The 18,594-nt window shown below is 54.4% G+C and overlaps 1 protein-coding gene across 3 annotated transcripts in view; it reads right to left on the reverse strand.

Moving 5' to 3' along the window:
* The window catches only part of Rxra (retinoid X receptor alpha), an 87,769-nt gene that overhangs the window by 17,256 nt on the left and 51,919 nt on the right, over nucleotides 1-18,594 (reverse strand). For all 3 annotated transcript variants that reach the window (XM_048431848.3, XM_085681466.2, XM_085681465.2), the window contains exons 2-4: nucleotides 9,438-9,703; nucleotides 5,613-5,763; nucleotides 4,791-4,970 (exon numbers count right to left, since the gene is read on the reverse strand). In XM_048431848.3, the coding sequence (XP_048287805.2) occupies nucleotides 4,791-4,970; nucleotides 5,613-5,763; nucleotides 9,438-9,647 (541 nt within the window). In that variant the 5' untranslated portion in view covers nucleotides 9,648-9,703. The remainder of the gene's footprint in view (nucleotides 1-4,790; nucleotides 4,971-5,612; nucleotides 5,764-9,437; nucleotides 9,704-18,594) is intronic.

The raw sequence follows: 18,594 nt of genomic DNA on the forward strand, positions 1-18,594 counted from the left end.
CAGGGCCTCGTTATCCTTCCAAGCCTGCGCAGGCCTTGCGGGGGAGGTGGTTGCCTCAGAGCCTAAGGTTCCCTCATCTGCCTGTGGCCTGTGGTTCAGTCCTCCCAGGAACCAGATGCAGGCTGAGCAGGGGATGACCCTCCTCCTGCACACCTGGGTCCACATGTAGGACATACAAAGTGGAGTGTGTCGGGACTGATCAGAAACAGGGCGCAAGCAGAACCCAGTGAGTCGGGTGTCAGAGTACAAGAATATCCCAGATCTTAATGCCTTCCTTGTTTGGGGGTCTGCCAGAAACTGTAGCCTTATTCTGACCCTCAACAGCCCAGGGCTGGGCCCTGAGAAGGCAGGACCAGGTTCTACCAGCATGCACTGGTCCAACTGCCCCTTCTTTAGACCCAGGCAGTGGAGGGCCAGAGCCAGTGGCTTCTTCCCGAAGCCACATAGTGCGTCAAGGCCCCTGCAGCTCAGAGGATGGCCTTCCCACTCTCAAGAACAAGTCTGGGACAAGTCACAAGAAAAGTGAAAACATAGACAGTCATGCATACATGCATAAACATAGACACAAACAAGCAGAAAACACACTGTGGCCACTATGCTCCAACCCCACTATCAGCTAGGCTTGAGCTGTCTTCTGCTCTGTTCCACCAACAAGTCTCAGAGGACCCTTGCTGAATCCCCATAGTTCAGATGGGGACACTAGGCTCAGAGAAGCAAAGTCATAAACTTAGAGAAACAACTAAGCCAGGGCCATTTCCCTACAGCAGAAATGGTGGGCTCATCCTTGTCATCCTTGTCTGTGTACAAACATATGTGTGTGCGTGCGTGCACGCACGCACGCACACGCGCGCGCGCACACACACACACACACACACACACTCACACACACACAGAGCAGAAATTGCCATTTCCGCACGCAAGTGCTCCAGAGCCAGAGGACAGGGTGCAGGAAGCTAAGAGAGTCAGGAAGGAAATGCAAAGAGGCCTCAGGGGAAGGGAGCTGAGGATGGGGTGTGCAGTGTGCAGCCTTTCCAGCCTGCAGATCAACGCACCTGCAGGCCCCCCAGCCCTACCACCACCTGCACCAGCCAACAGGCCCAGGCTCAGCCCGTAAAGGGCACTGCCCACCCCCAGCCGGGGAATGCTGCCAAACAAGTCCCCGTGGCTGCTTGCACACGCAGGCCCCTGCTATTGCCCAACATAGATGCTATCAGCCTGCAGTATCCTTCATCAGCCTGAAGCCATGGTGCCTCTCCCAGGGCAGGGCCACCCTACAGGGAAACATAGCCTTCTTGTGGTCAGCTCCTTCCTCACAACACTTCTGTTCAAGTCTCAGTTCATAGTTTTCAGGACTATGTGGGATGAAGCCTGGAAGAGGGAGACTCCAAAGTTTACTGTTAGTCGCAGGGGCTGAGCCAGCATTGGAGTCGGTGGTGCACATCCTGCCTTCTCAGGGCCAAAGGCCCCGGGTTGGCAACTAGGCCTCACAGCTTCTCCAGAGGCTGTCAGGCTATCCAGTTCACGCAGCCAACAGCCCTACCCACTACCCACAGAACTCTTTCTAGCGGTTAGCCCAGGAGAGCAGAGGGAATCACATATGAATTCGCTCTGGGGACTGGTCCAGACCCCAGAGTGGGGAGAGGGGCAGTGTCCACTACCTAAATGCAGGTAGAGATGGGGACAGGCCCTTGGGGATCCTCCCAGAGATCCCTGCAGGGTGAGATCCCAGGCCAACCACCTCGAAAGTGAAGCTTGGGACTAGGGGCCACAGGCTCTGTGAAATGCAATGGATCTCAAGTGGCCAAGACAAAGTCCCTTTCCCCTGCCCAGGAGTAGCCAATGGGTGGCAGGGCCCACCAGGCCTGAAGGCCTCAAGATGTCTTACAGCTGCCACACAGATACCCTGTGCAGCCCAAGGGGCCAAGCTCCATGGTTGCTGTGTCTGGAGCAAGAGAGTGCACCATGGGGCTTGTACTAATCACTTAGGGCTCATAAATCCCACTGGAACAGAGAGGCACGGGCTGGGGCTGGGGCGCATCTCTCCACAGGAATGGGTAAAGCATTTCTCAGGACTCAAAACACTGCCACAGAGTGACCCAAGGAACAGAGAAGGCTGCAGGACTCCGCACACGCAAACAGACAGCCTGGAGCTCTCTTCTCTGAACTCCACTTCCTCTTTGTGCAGGGTGGGCAGCATTAGCACAGGCATGGGGGGGTGAGTATTTTATGTGCAAGGACTGACTGGACAGGGGGTGCTCTGTGCTTCCCCCCACAGGAAGCACAGAGTAAGACCCACACTGCTAACTCCAGCCTCCCTATCTCAAGACCATTACACTGGGATTCGAGAGCATTGTCCAGCATCGTCCACACTGCCCACACCTCTGGAACGCCAGGCAGCTGGTGTCCAGACACCAAGCACCTAAGGGCAACTATGCAGGCAGTGGAGGAAGAGGTCACGGGAGCTGGAGGGTCAGAATTGTAGCGTCTGTCACATGCTAGGTCTACTGACAGCCTTGGCTTTCACAGACACCACTCCCTTCAGCTGGCACACGGCACCTGATCTGCCCACAATCAGGTGTTAGCCTGGGCATACCCCTGCACAGAGTCACGCTCAGCTCCCAAGTCTGGGTCAGGTACCAGTTCCCAAGCTCTTGCTGACCAAACCCAGGGATTTAAAGCCATCTACTTATCTGGTGGTCATTTTTAAGGGCTAGGAACACATACCCAAAGCCTAAACAGTGTTATCGGAACAATAGCACTGAGAAAGAGAAGGCTCGGGCTGAGCTCAGCTCCTGAGAGGCTCGCACAGTCCCACTTCCACCTTCTGGCCATGGCTCACCCAGGTCTGTTCACTCAAGCACCTGCCCTCTAGAGGATGTGTTGTATTGGTTATCCCCAGTAAGTGTTCCCTGATGACATGTGGTACCCCAAGACAATGTACTCCACCCTTGGCAGGGCACTCCCTCATTCTCCTTCTGTCCTCTCATTATAAGAAAAGGGGAGGGGACAGAAGCTGGGGTCTAGCTTAGCTAGACAAATGTGTTACGACTTGGCCTCTCATGGCCATAGTCAAGGTCAGACCTACAAGAACTCTATACTCTCTATGAAACTAAAACGTGTACTCAGTCAGAACGCCCTGGCTAGGGACATTCCCCCACACATTCCAGCCCACAGCACAGAGTTCTGCATATGCTGCCCTACACCAGCACTGGGAATGAGGTGCAGGTACCCCCTCCACCCCTGCTGACCTCACAGCATGGAAGAAACCCCACAGAAGCATAGGCTTCTCGTGAAGAAGAGGACCAGAACGTACTGAAAGAAGAACATTGCGAAGAGAGGAGCAAACCCCAGCACCAGACCTACTCAGGCTGGTGCCGGACAGGGACAATAAGAGCTGGTGAGAAGACGGAAGGACACACAACGGGCACTGGGGTAGCCCCATGGGTAGTTCTGCAGGCAGAGTGGTAGATCCTGCCTCAGAAAGTGCCCAGTCCTGTGAGGCCTGGGCCTAGGACTGATGGAAGAACCCCACCCAGGCACCCATACAGACACACGCACACTCACCCAGGCAGCCATAGAGGCATGTACACATACACGTGTGCGCACGCACACACACATGCACACATGCACGCACACACACACACACACTCACCCAGGCATCCATAGAGGCATATACGCACGCACGCGCACACACACACACACACACACACACATGCATACTCACCCAGGCACCCATACAGAGACACACACACACACTCAGCCAGGTACACATACAGAGACACATACACTCACCCAGGCACCCAGAGACCAGTGCACACACACAAGCACACACACGCACACACACACACACACACACACACACACACACACATTTCTAACTAGAGAACTAAAAGCAGGTTTAGGAGGAGACAATATAGCTGGGGAATCGAAGGCTCTAGTTACACAACTTGACATCTGGGACCTCTGAGGAGTCTCCTGGCCTGCTACATAACCTCCCTACTCCTTACATACATATCTTGCTAATAAAGAGGCTCGTCCTGATGCTCAGGTCTGTGGGCTAACAGGTGACCCTGCCAAGGGATGAAACTGGAAGTGGTCAAGTGGCCTTGAGAAGAAGGGAAGCTCAAGATGACCCTCACATTCAACAGGCTCTGGGGGATATTATGGTGGTCTCTAGAGCTCCATCACTCCATCCCAAACGTGCCTCATACCACAGGCTTCCCTGGCATACCCTCACTGGGCAGATGGAGAGACACTCTCTCGTCACCTTCCTTACAGCCACTTCTGCTCCCGGCCTCCTCTGCCATGCCTCCAGTCAGTGCTTGGTCTCCACAGACCACCTCGCCCAGTGTTGGCTCGGTCCTGCCACACCTCAAGAGGGGACTATTTGCTCAGCTCCTGTTCTTGGAGTCAAACTGCCAGGGGGACAGTCCTGGTCTGTCTTACCTATTGTAAAATACCGAGGTCTAGCCATATAGCAAGCACTCAGTAAAACTGGTTGGGGGAAGAGCTGGCATGAAGGCAGTCCCTCAATAGACAAGCTACACAGACAGCAGCCTTAACAGCACAGGCCGGGGACGCCACTGAGCTCTGAAGGAGGGAGCACCCAGTCATTGAAGGCATAAAAAGGAAGCCGTCAGGCTACACTAAAGTCTGGCAAACTACAAAATTCAGGCCTGAACTCTGCTCAAATCTCTCCACACTAAAAATGCTGGGGAAAGGGACAATGGAGGCCTCCTGGGTCTGATGAGAAGAGGATGCTGGGCAGGAGGACGGTGTTCAAGGCCTACCTTCCCGCTTCATGCCCATGGCCAGGCACTTCTGGTAGCGGCAATACTGACACCGGTTTCTCTGCCTCTTGTCGATCAGACAGTCCTTGTTGTCACGGCAGGTGTAGGTCAGGTCTTTGCGTACTGTCCTCTTAAAGAAGCCCTTGCAGCCCTCGCAACTGTACACCCCATAGTGCTTGCCTGTGGGGTGTAGACAGAGGAATGAATGACAAGACCTTCATCCATGTGTCTTGCTGTTGGCCAGGGCTCTGCCTTCAGGTCAGACTCCCTGTCTGGGCTCAGGCTAGACCCTGCCTGGTACTCCCTGGTTAGAGACCAGGTCCACCTTCTCTCTATCAGCAATGCTAGGGCTATGGGTAACACCGGGTCCACCTTCTCTCTATCTGCTAGGGCTATGGGTCACTACCCCTGAGGATCAGCATCGCCAACTCTGCTACTATTGTGCTCTCTATACCCGAGCTATTGTTCCCTAGAAGAGGACAGTTACTGTTCGTGGCTCAGGCTACTGGGGTTCAGTAGCACAATGCAGGGGAGCCCTTCACCAGGCTTGGCCCAGAGAGGAGGCTAGCTATCACTGCGCCTCAGCCATCCATGCTTGCATCTTCTCTTGGCACGCCTCCAAACCACCCTCCCATACTAGTGTCTACCTTACCTAAGGACAGCATGAGGCCCCTGGAGCTCTCGGCCCACCCCTTGCTCTAGGGCAGAGGAGGGACCCCTGGGTTCCCATCTCCCTGTACCCAGCCCAGTGGAAAATGCTAGGGAGGCCCTGTGAACTCTGTCTAGGTATCGTGCCCCTGCCTTACGGGCAGTCGGTCCTACCTGAGGAGCGGTCCCCACAGATAGCACAGATGTGCTTGGTGAAGGATGCCATATTTCCTGAGGGATGGGCAGGAACCTTGAGGACGCCATTGAGGCCCAGCGGGGGCTTGATGTCCTCACTGCTGCTCACGGGGTTCATGGGTGAGTTGAGCTGCAAGAGGATGAGTCAGGATAGGTCAGCCTTAGGAAGCTGGCGATGGGCACTAGTGAGTGCTGGGCTTCCTGAGACTCCACTCTGCCCAGGCTCACTCAGGCCACATAGCTACGGGACAGCAGGACCAGCATCCTTACAACAGGGTTCAGCTCTACGCACAGCCCTCAGAGGACCCCTCCCAGCAAACTCAGGCCACGGCAGGGTACCAGAGACCTCACATAAGCAGGGATCTCATGTCTCAGTGCTATACAGGAGGCCACTTATACTCCACCACCCACCTAGGAGCCCCTGTCACTTAACACCTGCGATGGGCTCTGGACATATGAGAGCGCAGGTGCTCTGGGCTCCCTCGCTACCCAGGTGAGGCCAAGAGGCCCAGGCTCTGGGAGGAGATTGGACTGGGCTCTTCCAGGGTCACACAGATCCCCACCACCTTCCATGACAGCAGAATCTGAGACAGGACAAGAGAGGAGAGCAAGTGGACACCACAGACATCAAGCCATGGGATCAATATGGCCATCCTGGCCTCGGCACACCCCTTGCCTCGCCCCGCCCGCTGGCCGCCAGGGGCAAGCGTGGGAAACTCACCCTGTCACCCAGGCAACAGCTGCGGCGTCGCAATGACACAGCAGTTTTGGTTCCGCAGCCTCCAGCCCAGCTCTGCAGTAAGCACAGGGCCCAGAGGCGCTTCCCTCTGCCTGCCTATCTGCCAGGGCGCCACAGCCCAGCTGGGCAATCCCCCCACTTCTGAAAACTCCTGACAAAGGCAAAAAGCCAGCTGTACAGCTGCACTGCCCTTGCATAGCCCCTGCTGCCCCCTGCAAGGGGAACCTCACCTCCTTCCTCAGGGCCTCCTGCCCCATCCCCCTCTTTCTCACGGGACAGGAATAGCACAGAGGCACCAGAATCTTTCTATGGGGGGCCTAGCTCTCAGAAGGATTCTGCAGCCCTAGCTGGCCAGGGCTGTGAGACAGGCAGGGAGGCTCTCTGCAAGGATGCCTCTTTCTGGTCAGCTTTAGGTGGGCTGCTGGGAAGCGTGGGCCCACATAATACTCTGAGTGTCAGGACGTGGAAGTCCTTGGTGGCAGGCACGGTGGCCACAGCAGAAGAGATCAGTTCATATGCTGACGAGTTGAAGGCCCTAGGTGGGAACCCTGGAGAAGGAGGGTAACACCACTGGATTTTGCTAGCAAGATTGCATGAACCCAGTCTGCTCACTGTATGGGAAGCCTAGCCCTGAGGTTCCTGGGGGTCTTAGCTCTGTAGCATAAACAGCTCAGGGCCCGTGAAGCCCTACTGTCACAGCAAAGCAAAGGCTGGGCTCCAGCACCCAACCTCACCACAGACCCACGGACACTCACAGGGCTCCTCAGTGCTCCACTAGTGAACAGTCCTGGGATCCCATAGCTTTTTTGCTCTTTCCAGATCTGACCTGATGAATCAGGGCAGTTTCTATTCTCCCCTTCCTCAACCTCCCCATGGACCATAAGCCCCGCCCACCTGGGACTTCTGTGTTCCCTATACAACTCTCAAGAGACCCAGGACTGGACAGCCCTCTGTTGAAGCCCATAGCCTCCCTGGGTGGGGTCATCCCATTTCCCCTTTCATATCCTTGGTATTTATTTCGGTTCTGCATCATTGGTGCCCCACCTGGGTCCCCACCTACTTCTCAGGCATCTTCTCTTCCACCCCTACCTCATTCTGTCCTCCCAGGTCCAGGCCAGCCCTCAACTAGCCCGCCTTGGATGGGCTATCCAGAGCAGATCTTGAGCCTCCATCTCAGGCTCTGTATGCTCCCCACAGCTCCATTCCCCACCTGGCGGGCTGCAGGCTTCAAAAAACATCCTGCGGGGTGGTGGTGGTGGTGCACGCCTTTAATCCCAGCACTTGAGAGGCAGAGGCAAGCAGATCTCTGTGAGTTCAAGGCCAACCTGGTCTAGTTCCAGGACAGGCTCCAAAGCTACAGAGAAACAAAGCAAGACTAAACAAAAAAACCAAAGTCACTGTGGCCCCCACAGTGGGAGATCCTCCTGCACACCAGGAGGATCAGAGGCCTCAACCCCTCACCAGCTCCACACTGAAGCACTCAGAAGTGCTTCTCATTTGTGAATCACCCGGGGAAATCAGCATGGCCAGATAGGCAGGATGGGAAAGTAGTGGTGGGTCTTATCCTAGGAGAGTCCCAGGATCAAATAAGACACAGGGATGGCTTGGGCACCAGGTGGCCACAGCCTGATATAGTTACATCCAGACCCAGCAAGGTGCCTCATGGAGCTAAGAGCCAAGAGGTGTCAACACTGAAGCCAGGGAACTGTGGCGGTCAGGTCTTCATCTACCATCTACCCTCTCTGTGTGTGGCATTCCGAGCTAGCAAGGGTATAGAAAAATAACATGGCCTGGCAGGGGAGGTAGCTGGGTGGTCCGGCCTGCTTCATACCAGCAGTCCCTCAGGCCTTCTGCCTGCTTCTGGACAGCAAGATGTGGAGTCGGGGGCAGGGTAACAGGAACCCCAGCTCTTCTATGCACATATGCACACAGGTACTTGTGGGAACAAGCACATGTGTACACAAGCACATGTGTACACAAGCACACGCGCACGCGCGCACACACACACACACACACACACACACACACACACACACATGTATTCTGGGGTAAAGAGGCTTAGGTGGGATCAGCCTAAAAAAACTAGCCAGATTGTCTGGAGCCGACGCTTAAGAGGCTCAAGCCAGTCCCAACAGGCTCCCTGGTCAGGCAGTGAGAGGTCCCCAGCATACCCAGCACCAGGAAGGGCGCACAGGAGATGGCATGGTTCAAGGTACAAGGCTGTGGGAACCTAAGGAGCACATGGGTGCTGTAGCCCTGTGGTTCTAGGGAGGAGGAGTCCCAGGTGTGCCACTGTGAGATGGCACAACAAAGCTACTTGTGCCAAGGCAGAACCCAAACTGAGAAAGTCAAAGCGGAAAGGAGGTCCCTGACCTGTTTCAGGGACAGCTGAAGGAAACCTGAAGGGCAGACTCTCCAGAGGCAGAGCTGTATGTATACCAAAGTCAAAACTCCTGGTAGAAATCCACCAGAAGCCTCGAGGAGACCGAGGCAGAGCACAGCTCTATCCAACAGGCATTCGGGGGCTTGAGAAGAAGAGGCTGAATAAGGAAGGACCCCAGGGCCCTGCTAGGCCCACGAAAAGGAAGTCAAGTCTTGCAGATAGCCAACATCCACAGAGCCACTGAAAGCCAGAGCCCAGGCAGAGGATGTCACCAGGGCCTCAGTGGGACCTCCAAGAAGTGGCATCCCTAGGCCCAGAGACATTGAGCCCAGTGGCCTGGGTAAAAGGACCTATGAGGTCTCAGGGGTCCCTGGAAGATAGACCTAAGCCTGAGAAAGCAGGTACCCCAGAGTTCTTCAATCATGAGGACAGGCTCCAGGGGGAGCCGAAGACCGACTGTGAGAAATTTCAAGTGACAGAGCTATGGAGGCCAGTCTGGGTCAGCCAGAGTGAGAGTGAGTGCCATCACCACCAGCACGGCGCTCTGAGGCTAGTGTTTGCTCTGCAGCCCACTTTCATAGAGAAAACGTTGGAATGACAGCTCTGATCCACAGATTCACAGCCCACAGATGAAGTCCCCACTTGCTGTTCCATTTCCCCCAAAGGTCGGCCCAGCACTCACCTGGGGGCTACCAGTCCCAAAGCCCAGTGTGGGTGTGGTGGGTACCGACATGGAGTGCGGGCCCATAGGGGAGCTGATGACAGAGAAGGGTGGGCCCATGCCATTGATGGGAGAGCTCAAGGTGCTGATAGGTGAGTGCAGTTGCCCAGGGGAGCCCAGTGGAGAGCCGATTCCTGGACCCAAGGAGGGGTGCAGCGAGGGGGCAGCCATGGAGCCTCGACCGGTTGGAGAGCTGAGGGATGAAGAGTTCACCTGGGTGGAGAAGTCTGCAAAACAAGAATTGGCAAGAAGGAGGGTCAGAGCAGCCTCTAGGACCCATCAGCTGCCCACGCCCACCCACTCAAGTCACAGGCAAACTTTCATGATCAAGGTCAAGCCAGGATGCCAGGACTTCTCTTGCGTACTCCAAGAGCTAGACCATCTTTGGAGGGCCCCAGTAGGTACACTCTCTGGGGTTCTCATAGCTGAGCAGGCAGAAGCCAGGCCCAGTACTGCAAGCTGAAGGCTCTAAAGTCTGTGACCCTGCCCTCTGGATCACATGACCTGAACTTCTGGGTACACAGCAAGGCAGCCCACTCCAGAGGAAAGAAAGGCACTGGCTGAGGAGCTTCCAGGTGACCTTGTGGAGGGCCTGGGAGTGTGCCAAGCATGAGACTGGCAAGCCACAGAGAAGGGCTGGGTCTGGGACCTCCCACATGTCAACCTTTCGTGCAATGTTTCAAACATGTAAAAAGTCTTATTAATCCAGCCTTCCCAGCTCCAGAGGCTGGGGAGGTTCCTGGGTGTTCGACCTGTTGCCAATAGACCTGGTAGGCCATGGAAAAGGCAGTGATGAGTCTGCACAGGGCAGAGGGAGTTGCCCACCTCTTCAAGGCTGATGCTCTGAGAAAGCTCCCTATCCCACTACCGTCCCTCCTTTCCTCTCATCCGGAGACTAGTCTTGATCTTTCCTGCCACCTCACTTCCATGGCATTTGCTTCTGATAAGACAAGAAGAACTACAGGCATGTGAAGTGATGGGAAGTGAGTGACCAGCACACCCCAGGTAGGGGACACAGACTGGTTACACTACTCAGCATCCTGGAAAGGCCTTGCCATTCTGAGCCTACCTCATCCTGGTCATGTCCTGGCATGTGAGCTTAGCAGGCAGAAGCCCAGAGCAGACACCGGAGGACACCACACGTCTTAAGACAACACTGGCACTCCGAGGTGACTCTTAGACCAGACTTGACTCTGGCCAAAGCCCATGCTCCCGTTCTGAACCTGATGACCAGCACAGTACAGGGCGATCCCAGTAGCTGTACCAATGCCAATTCCAAGCCAGGAGGAGCAAGGCCACGGCAGCAAGAACAGATCTTCAGAGAGAAACCTAACCAATATCCATCTCAAAGACTCTAAGGACTTCCTCCCTGTTTCCCCTCAAGAGGAGGATGCAGTAAAGGAGACCCCACAGTGACCAGGTCCACTATAGGGAGGCCAACCTGCCTACCATGACTATCCCAACTGACATACAGAAAGAACCAATTCCATCAGCAAATGACCTTCATTTGATCTGCCAGAAACCCTGGCCATTCATAAAACTGGGAACAAACCAGTTTGCTGAACAACAACACAAAGCCAATTTAAGAAATCTAAAACTAGTCCGTCGGTGGTGGCGCACATCTTTACTCCCAGCACTCAGGAGGCAGAGGCAGGTAGATCTCTCTGAGTTCGAGGCCAGCCTGGTCTACACAAGCCAGTTCCAGGACAGGCTCCAAAGCTACAGAGAAACCCTGTCTCAAAAAACAAAAAATAAAAAAAATCTAAAACTAACTGTGTAGGGTGGTAATATGTCTTTAATCCCAGGACTAGGCAGGCATAGGCAGGAGGATCTCTGTGAGTTCAAGACAAGCCTGATCTACAAAGTGAGACCCTGCCTTAAAACAAAGGGCTAACAAGATGGCTCGGTGGTTAAGGGCACTTGCTACTACTCTTCTCGAGACAAGGGTTTGGTTCCCAGCACCCACATGGTTTCAGGGAATCTGATGCGTTCTACTGGCCTCCACGGGGACCGCATGCACATAGTACACTTACACACATACAGGTATGTAGCACGATTAATAAAAACCCATAGACAGAAATTGGGGTTCAACCTGAAGACCAGAAAAGCAAAACAGTCGGCCACTGGCTCTTACCTCTACCTCCGTCCAAAAATGGCAATCCTGCCTCCAGGAATCTTCAGAATGAGACTGAGCCTGAAGCCTGTTTCCTCCCGCTTTATATTCCTCTCTAGTGCTGGGATTAAAGGCGTGCACCACTACCACCCGGTTTCTACTGCAAACTAATGTGGCTTCTGGAATTAAAGGTGTGTGTCACCACTGCCTGGTCTGTAAGGCTGATCAGTGCGGCTGTTTTACTCTCTGAGCTTCAGGTAAGTTTCATTTATTAGAATACAAATGAAATATCCACAGGTAAAACATCCAATACACATAAATAAAAACAAAAGGAAAAAAAAAAAAGTAATCCTAGAACCAAGAGGTGGCAGCACCTATTGGCCAAAACAGGAACTACAGACCAGCTCTATAGGCCACTAAACTACTTATGGAACTGTGGGAGGAACAGGGAAGGAGGTGGGAGACTGAAGAATGTGTCTAAAAGGAACAAATACAAATCCAATTGCTTACACGAACCTGGAATGCCTTTGTTCCTTTGACGTCAATTGAATTCTTGTGACCCTGTCAGAAAAGCCACCACCTCCTACCTACACCTCCTACCAAAGACAGAAGAAGAATCTGAAAAGGTTCATGGATAAGAACTGCCCAAAGGCAAACTTAGCACGCTCTGCAGCCGGCCCCGAGGCCAGGCAAACACAACCACTTCCACGCTGCTGGGACACCTGGAGGCCATACTGGGCTGACCCATCACAGCCCCGCCTCTCCTCTCCTCCAGATAAGGAAAGTGAGACAGCTCCTTCCCTGAGCTGGCTTTGTCTACTGAGGTCCCTGGACTGTGAGACCCAGGTTACCAGCTAAGCCCTCACTGGATCCCCTTTTAGCCCATTTGAGAGCCATATCTTGCTGAATTTGAGTACATCTACCTTCTGCAGGCATCCCAGAAGAAGACAGGATAATGCCGTGGGCACCCAGGAGGGAGCTGGGCTGGACCTAGAGAAGGCCCGCTTTTCCTGGCCTTTGAGAACAAGATGAGGGCATGACCAGAAGAGAAATCCCTCAGATTTCTCAGGCTCTTTGCACCCCCATGGGGAGATTTGGACAACAGGAGAGACACAGCTTAGGGGCAGCTTGTCACACTACCCTAAGCGTGGCTCTCATGAGCTGGCTGTCCCCAAATACCAGGAAAAACCGGCCATGTTCATCACATGAGAGTGTTTCTGCCCAGGAGAATCAAGGAAGGATCCTTGTAGACACAGGGAACAGCTGGGGAGGGAGGCTCGGGCTGTAAGATGCCAGGGTCTGCACTGCCACCCTCACTGTGGGCTTTGCTGTGGGAGTGGCAGAACAAAGTTTCAGCAGGAAGAAGGGAATGAAGGAAGGAGGGAGGCAGGGAGACAGGCTGTAAGGCTGCCAGCTACCGGCTGGACCCCGAAACTTCTCTGATCCTTCAAGGTACCACCCATACCTAGCTCAAGTCAGAAACTGCCACACCAATAGAGGAGAAAACCGGCCAAGGTGGCATATGGACAGACTTCAGGAAGAAGGGGAGACAGCAGCAGCGAGAGCCAAGTCTCCAGTCTGGGAATGTGGCTGTCCCTGTGAAGGTTCCCTTAGGCACCCCTCCCCCAGTTCTCCACCCTGCTGAAGTCTGATGTCCCTATAGCTCCAGTGTAGAAGAGGCTGCCACCAGAGCAATGTCTACCCTGGCAGGTCCCCACTGCCCCAGGCCCCCACCCCAGGCCTTCCTGTTTACAAAGAATATCCACTGCAGACACCTTCCCGGAGCCTGGGTGACAATAGGCTGGGTGTGTTTTCTGGGTCCTTCTAGAGGGAGAAACTTTCTAACCAGGAAGGGAATGAGCAAGAAACGCTCGTTCATCCTTGTGTGTGTGCAAGCCATGTGCACGTACACCATGTATGTGTATGCATATTCATATATGCTATGTCATGCTCTGCTTTCTCGGGCACTTAGCTACCACCACCCTGATAAGCCATGGCCCCCATAAGGCACAATTCCAACAGCCTCCCTTGGGCTTTGCAGGGGTGTGTTAACACCAGCCGACACCACCACTTAGAAAAATCTCCACACCCCTCCAGCATCAGAGCTTGTGGGGTGGGGCCTAGGGTTGCAATGTGTCAGCTTCAGACCTGGGGATTACAGGACACACAGTACTCCCTGCCCAAGAAGTCACAGAGAAGATCAAGAGCATGACTGAGAGGAAACTGAACCACAGAACCCCAAAACCTCAAATTCTGAGGCACAAAGATCCCATACATAATCTCACATCCCAAGATACCTCTGCAGGACTACCACCAACATAGCCAGGAACCCCGGCGAAGGAGTGTGGCTAAAGGGCGTGCATGTGCCTGAAGGACAGACACAGAGCAGGACGCCCATCTCTGCAGGGAAGATGTCCACCATCTCACACACTTCATGGGCAGCTGGCACTGCAGTCCCGGAAGGGGATGTGGAAGAAGGAGCACGCAGAACTCCCTGGGTACGAAACTGACCACAGTATGAATGCTTGGAGGTTTAAACACAGAGCAGAGATGGACTGTCCCCAGCCCAGAACCCAGGGCAGTTCCTAGACCTCAGAGAGAGAGCGCGAGAAGCTGGGTGACATTAATAAAGCTGAAATGCTGAATGCCTGGCAACAGCTCTGGTGACTCCAAGATGCCAGGCACTACTGAGGTCATAGGCAAGAGAGGAGTACCACTCCCACCAGAGTTCCTATGCCACACAGTGTCTGCAGATGACTGCCAACAGCAGGACCCCACAGCAGGAAGCCCAGGGAACTCCCACCAACTCCCTTGGAGCCTCTGTTTGGCAGGCAGGGTGCAGGAAATGGCACTGCAGCTCATTGCAGCTCATTGTAGCTGGGGTAGGGTAAGCCCCACAGCCCTCCAAGGTAGCCAGCAAACCCCAGCTCCTAGAGGGGGAAACTCAATCATCTAGAGCCCTTTGGCATAGTGGGATCTAAGTAGGTCATATGTCTGGGTAAAGAGAAGTGGACCGTGTGGCTGCTCCATCTAGAGCCAGGGAGGGAGGACAGATGGATCCAGAGGAGTGCATATGGGAAGTTGATACTCTAGGGCCACCAAGACAGGACCCGAGGAGGGTCGTCAGCATGCAGGCAACATGAAGCCACACAGTGAACCAGCACCAGGATGGCTGTCACGTTCGAAGCCTGGGGATACCCCCACCCCCTCAGGAACTGAAACTTTGCAGTAGGTAGCTCATGGGTCCCCAGAGTTTCCTGGGCTGCCCACCTCCAGCCTCCACCTTCTGGAAGTACCACTTCCCCTGAAGACCTGGGAGGGAGAAGTGGTGGCCCTGGAGGAGCAACGGGAATGTGGCAGGGACCATGGCACCAGAGTCTGAGGGAGGCCAAAGGTGGTCAGAGCAGGAGAGAGGAAGAAGACAGGCCACAGGCCCCAAGGGTAGGAGGGGGCGGATTCAGGCACTGAGAGGACAGGAAGATAAACGACTCACTGGCCAATGCTAACCATGGTGAGAAAAGACTGCAGCCCACACTTGAGGCCAAAGGGACCCCTCAATATTGAGTCTCAGTTCCCTTCTCTCTAAAAGGCTCTTGTGTCCGCACAAAGAACAGCCCCCAGCAGTCCTGTGTGCCCAGCTCTACGACAAGTCTGACTCCCACTCCCTGAGGAGGGACTCCTCGGTGGTCCCCTCCAGCCGTGAGTTTGGCTCATTCACTGTCTCCTCTGTTCTGGGGTCACCCTGCCCTTCCTCAAAAGTCCCAGCCTCCTCCTATGTGGTCAGAAAAAGCAAGCCTGAGATCCCAGAGGGCCCAGTACAGGCAGGCCACCACAGGGGCCTTTCAAGTAGAGAACTCAACTGTCAGGAGCAACCCAGTAGTCTCATAGATCCAGACCCAGAAAGTCTGTCAGCCCAAGGCCCTACTATCCTGACAAAACTCTCAACTCTTAGTGTACAATGTACCACTGCATGGTCTTCACAGAGATGGGATCACCAAAGTCTAAAAGATGTAAGCATGGGAAGCAATATCCACTGTGAGAGCCTCAAGAAGCACCAACGGTTGCCACCTCAGTATCATCACCATCATCAAAATTACCATCACTACACCATCACCACTATCAATACCATCACTACACCGTCACCGTCAGCATCGTTATCATCACTATCACCTGATGGAAACGGACACATTAATTCACACCTTGTTCTATTCTACTGTACAGATGGAGGCTAGAGCCCAAAGGGGCTGACGAATTCTGCAAGTGGCAAAGATAGAGTACTTTGGGTTCTCTTGACCATACTCAGCCAGCTTGGGGCTGGCTAGGGAGGGGCACAGGAGGAACAGAAAATAGTACCGAGGCTAGCAGCTACCTCCCATACAGCCCGGGGTGGTACTATGATTGGACCCGATGGTGACAGGTGTGGCTAGAGCCAACCACAGTAAAGGAAATGGGAAGCACAGCCAGGAAGACAAAGAAGGTAAGGAAGAGCCCCATCCCGCCCTCCCCCCATGCCCAGCCTATGATTGTGCCAAGCAGCATTCAATTAGGAGTTGAGAAGTGAAGATGCCAGTACACTCAGGCATGAAAGCCAAGGTGTTAACAAGAGGTTATCCCACATTCCAACTCTTCCTGAAGCCCACAGTCCACAGGGCTATTGCACAAGGCTTCCACCTCAATTCTTGCCAGTCAGTATCATCGCCCTCTGGGCCAACTGTGGTGGTCACTGTCTGGGATGCCTAGCTGCTGAGGTGACGTCACCCAGGGCAGTCCTGCCCAAACAACCAAGTCTGTCTCCATTCCCAAACTCCTAATGGCTTAGAGATGTGCTCGTCCACCCTCCGTGGGATAGTGGAGAGGTGAGTGGGGTACACTCTGACCAGACAGCTGGATGAGTCTGGCTGGACCCCTCCAGCCCCTGCTACATGGTACTTTCCCTTTGCCTGAGTACAACAGGGGGCAGCAGAGAGAAGACTCCTAAGCTGCTCAAGCCTCACAGGTACCAGGGCCTGCTGCAGACATCTTTGCTGGGCTCCAACTTGAGCGTAGTACACAGACATCCCCAATTTCTGGCTCCTTTGCTGTCACCTCCTTTTATGAGTCCAAGGTGTCTCAGTTGAGGGCAAGGCAGTTTCTTTGGAAAAGCTAAATAAGGACCTGTAGAGGCGATGGCTAGTGAGGGCCTTCAGGCAGTCTCGTCCTTAGAGGCCTGGGGTGGGCTGCTCCAGAGTCCTGGCACAAGCTATGGGTGAAGAGTACCATCCCAGGGTGCTTTATCTGGCACCAGGCTCCTGCCCTGGGTATTATCCTCTTACCTACCCAGGAGAGAAGAAGTCTTAATAGATGCTTGTCCCCAGTCTGCAGGTCACATAGCTATTACACAGGGTACTATAAAATTTCCTGGATCTATCAGCCAGGCCCAGGACCCCAGACTGGAACTTGGGTCCTTTCAGATAGCTCTGAGGCACTTAATTGTACTGAAAAGTACCCTTAATTTTCTATCCCAGAGACGGTTGCGGGGCAATAGTCAGATGGCCTGATTGTGCCAGCCAATGCTGAAAGTCAGAACACAGGAACAGGTAACATTCAGCTCCAGGGCCCTAGAAAAGCCTGTGATTGGCTCCCAAGCCCTAATAAGGGCCCCATGCATGCCCAGTCCATCCCTGAGCACAGCAGGCAGACTATCCCAGCCTGCTGCCTAGGGGCCGGGCCAAGTCTCCTGTCCTGTAGCCTGAGAGGTACTGCCAGGGGCAGGACTAGACAAAGGGTGGAAGTCACACCCACTCGTCCCTAGGCTGCTTGAATGAGAGAAAAGCCACAGGAGAGTGTGACCAGAGGGACAGGACAACTGAAGAGCTGTTAGCGGAGACTGACAGCTGTGTAATGCCCTCCCCACCCTGTGCTATGTGAGAAACTGATAACAGAAGTGCCTTCTCACATTCACACAGGGCAGGTAACTGTCAGCACCTCAGAAGCCGACTGCAGAGCGATGGCGACAGTCACAAGCAGTTTGGGTCCCCATTCTGCAGCCTCTCTAAGCTGGCATGGGATCATGTGGGCTAGTGGAAACATCGGGCCAGAAAGGACCTGCTGCTCTGTCCTGTGGCAAGGCCTCAGCTCTGGGAGGACGGGGGCTTGCCAAGCCCAGAACAGGAGCTGCCAGCCAGTCTGCATTCAGTTTTCTCACAACCCTCCCCACCACAACTTAGACCCACAGAAACTACCCTTGGCTTAGGCCCTGGACATCCCATCATAATGTCCTGGGCTGGGGGCTGAGGGTAGCATGCCAGCCTGGGAGCCTGGAAGGGTGCTTACCTCGCTAAGACCAGGCAGGGGCTTTCTTTCTGAACACTGAAGCCCCCCTCCTGGTTGTTCCCTTGAGCTGTTTGTCTGTCTGTTTCCAACACTGCGGTGCCTGCCCACACTTTAGAGGAGGGAAGGAGGGGGACTTCAAGAAAAACCCCAACTGCCCCACAGTGGCGGGGGAAGGGGGCCCTGAGGCGGCAGACTCTCGAAGGCAGTTTCTATTTAACAGGAAGAGAAATGATTGTTTCAATTTGAGCCACGTCGCCCCTGGTGGCTCAGAGGTCCCATCACCCACCTGCCCGCAGCTCTGTCGTGGAACCCACGGAACCCCGATTAGGCTTCCTGTCCTCCCCCGCAGGCCTCATCTTCATTTATATTCCTGACTGGTCTCAAACCACACTTAGAGGGGACCTAGGCCATACCCACCCAGGTCATACCCACCTACCGTGAAGTGAATTGGACTCCAGGGGACAGGGACACTGGGGACTCTGGAATGGTCAGGACAGAGGGGATACTCCAGGACAAAGAGTGCCTCTCTTGGGACATCCCCAAATCCTCCCACGCCCATTGAGCATCACTATTTTCCAGACATAAGTACGATGTGGTACAGTGGGTGGCTGTCCAGGACCACATGATAGACAGAAACAGGGCTGAGCCTGGAGGGTGGAGCCTCTGCTGGGGACCAGGGTCGGAAGTCAAGCT

Source organism: Myodes glareolus, chromosome 21 (assembly GCF_982192425.1).
Source record: "Myodes glareolus chromosome 21, mMyoGla1.1, whole genome shotgun sequence".
Lineage (NCBI taxonomy): Eukaryota > Metazoa > Chordata > Mammalia > Rodentia > Cricetidae > Myodes > Myodes glareolus.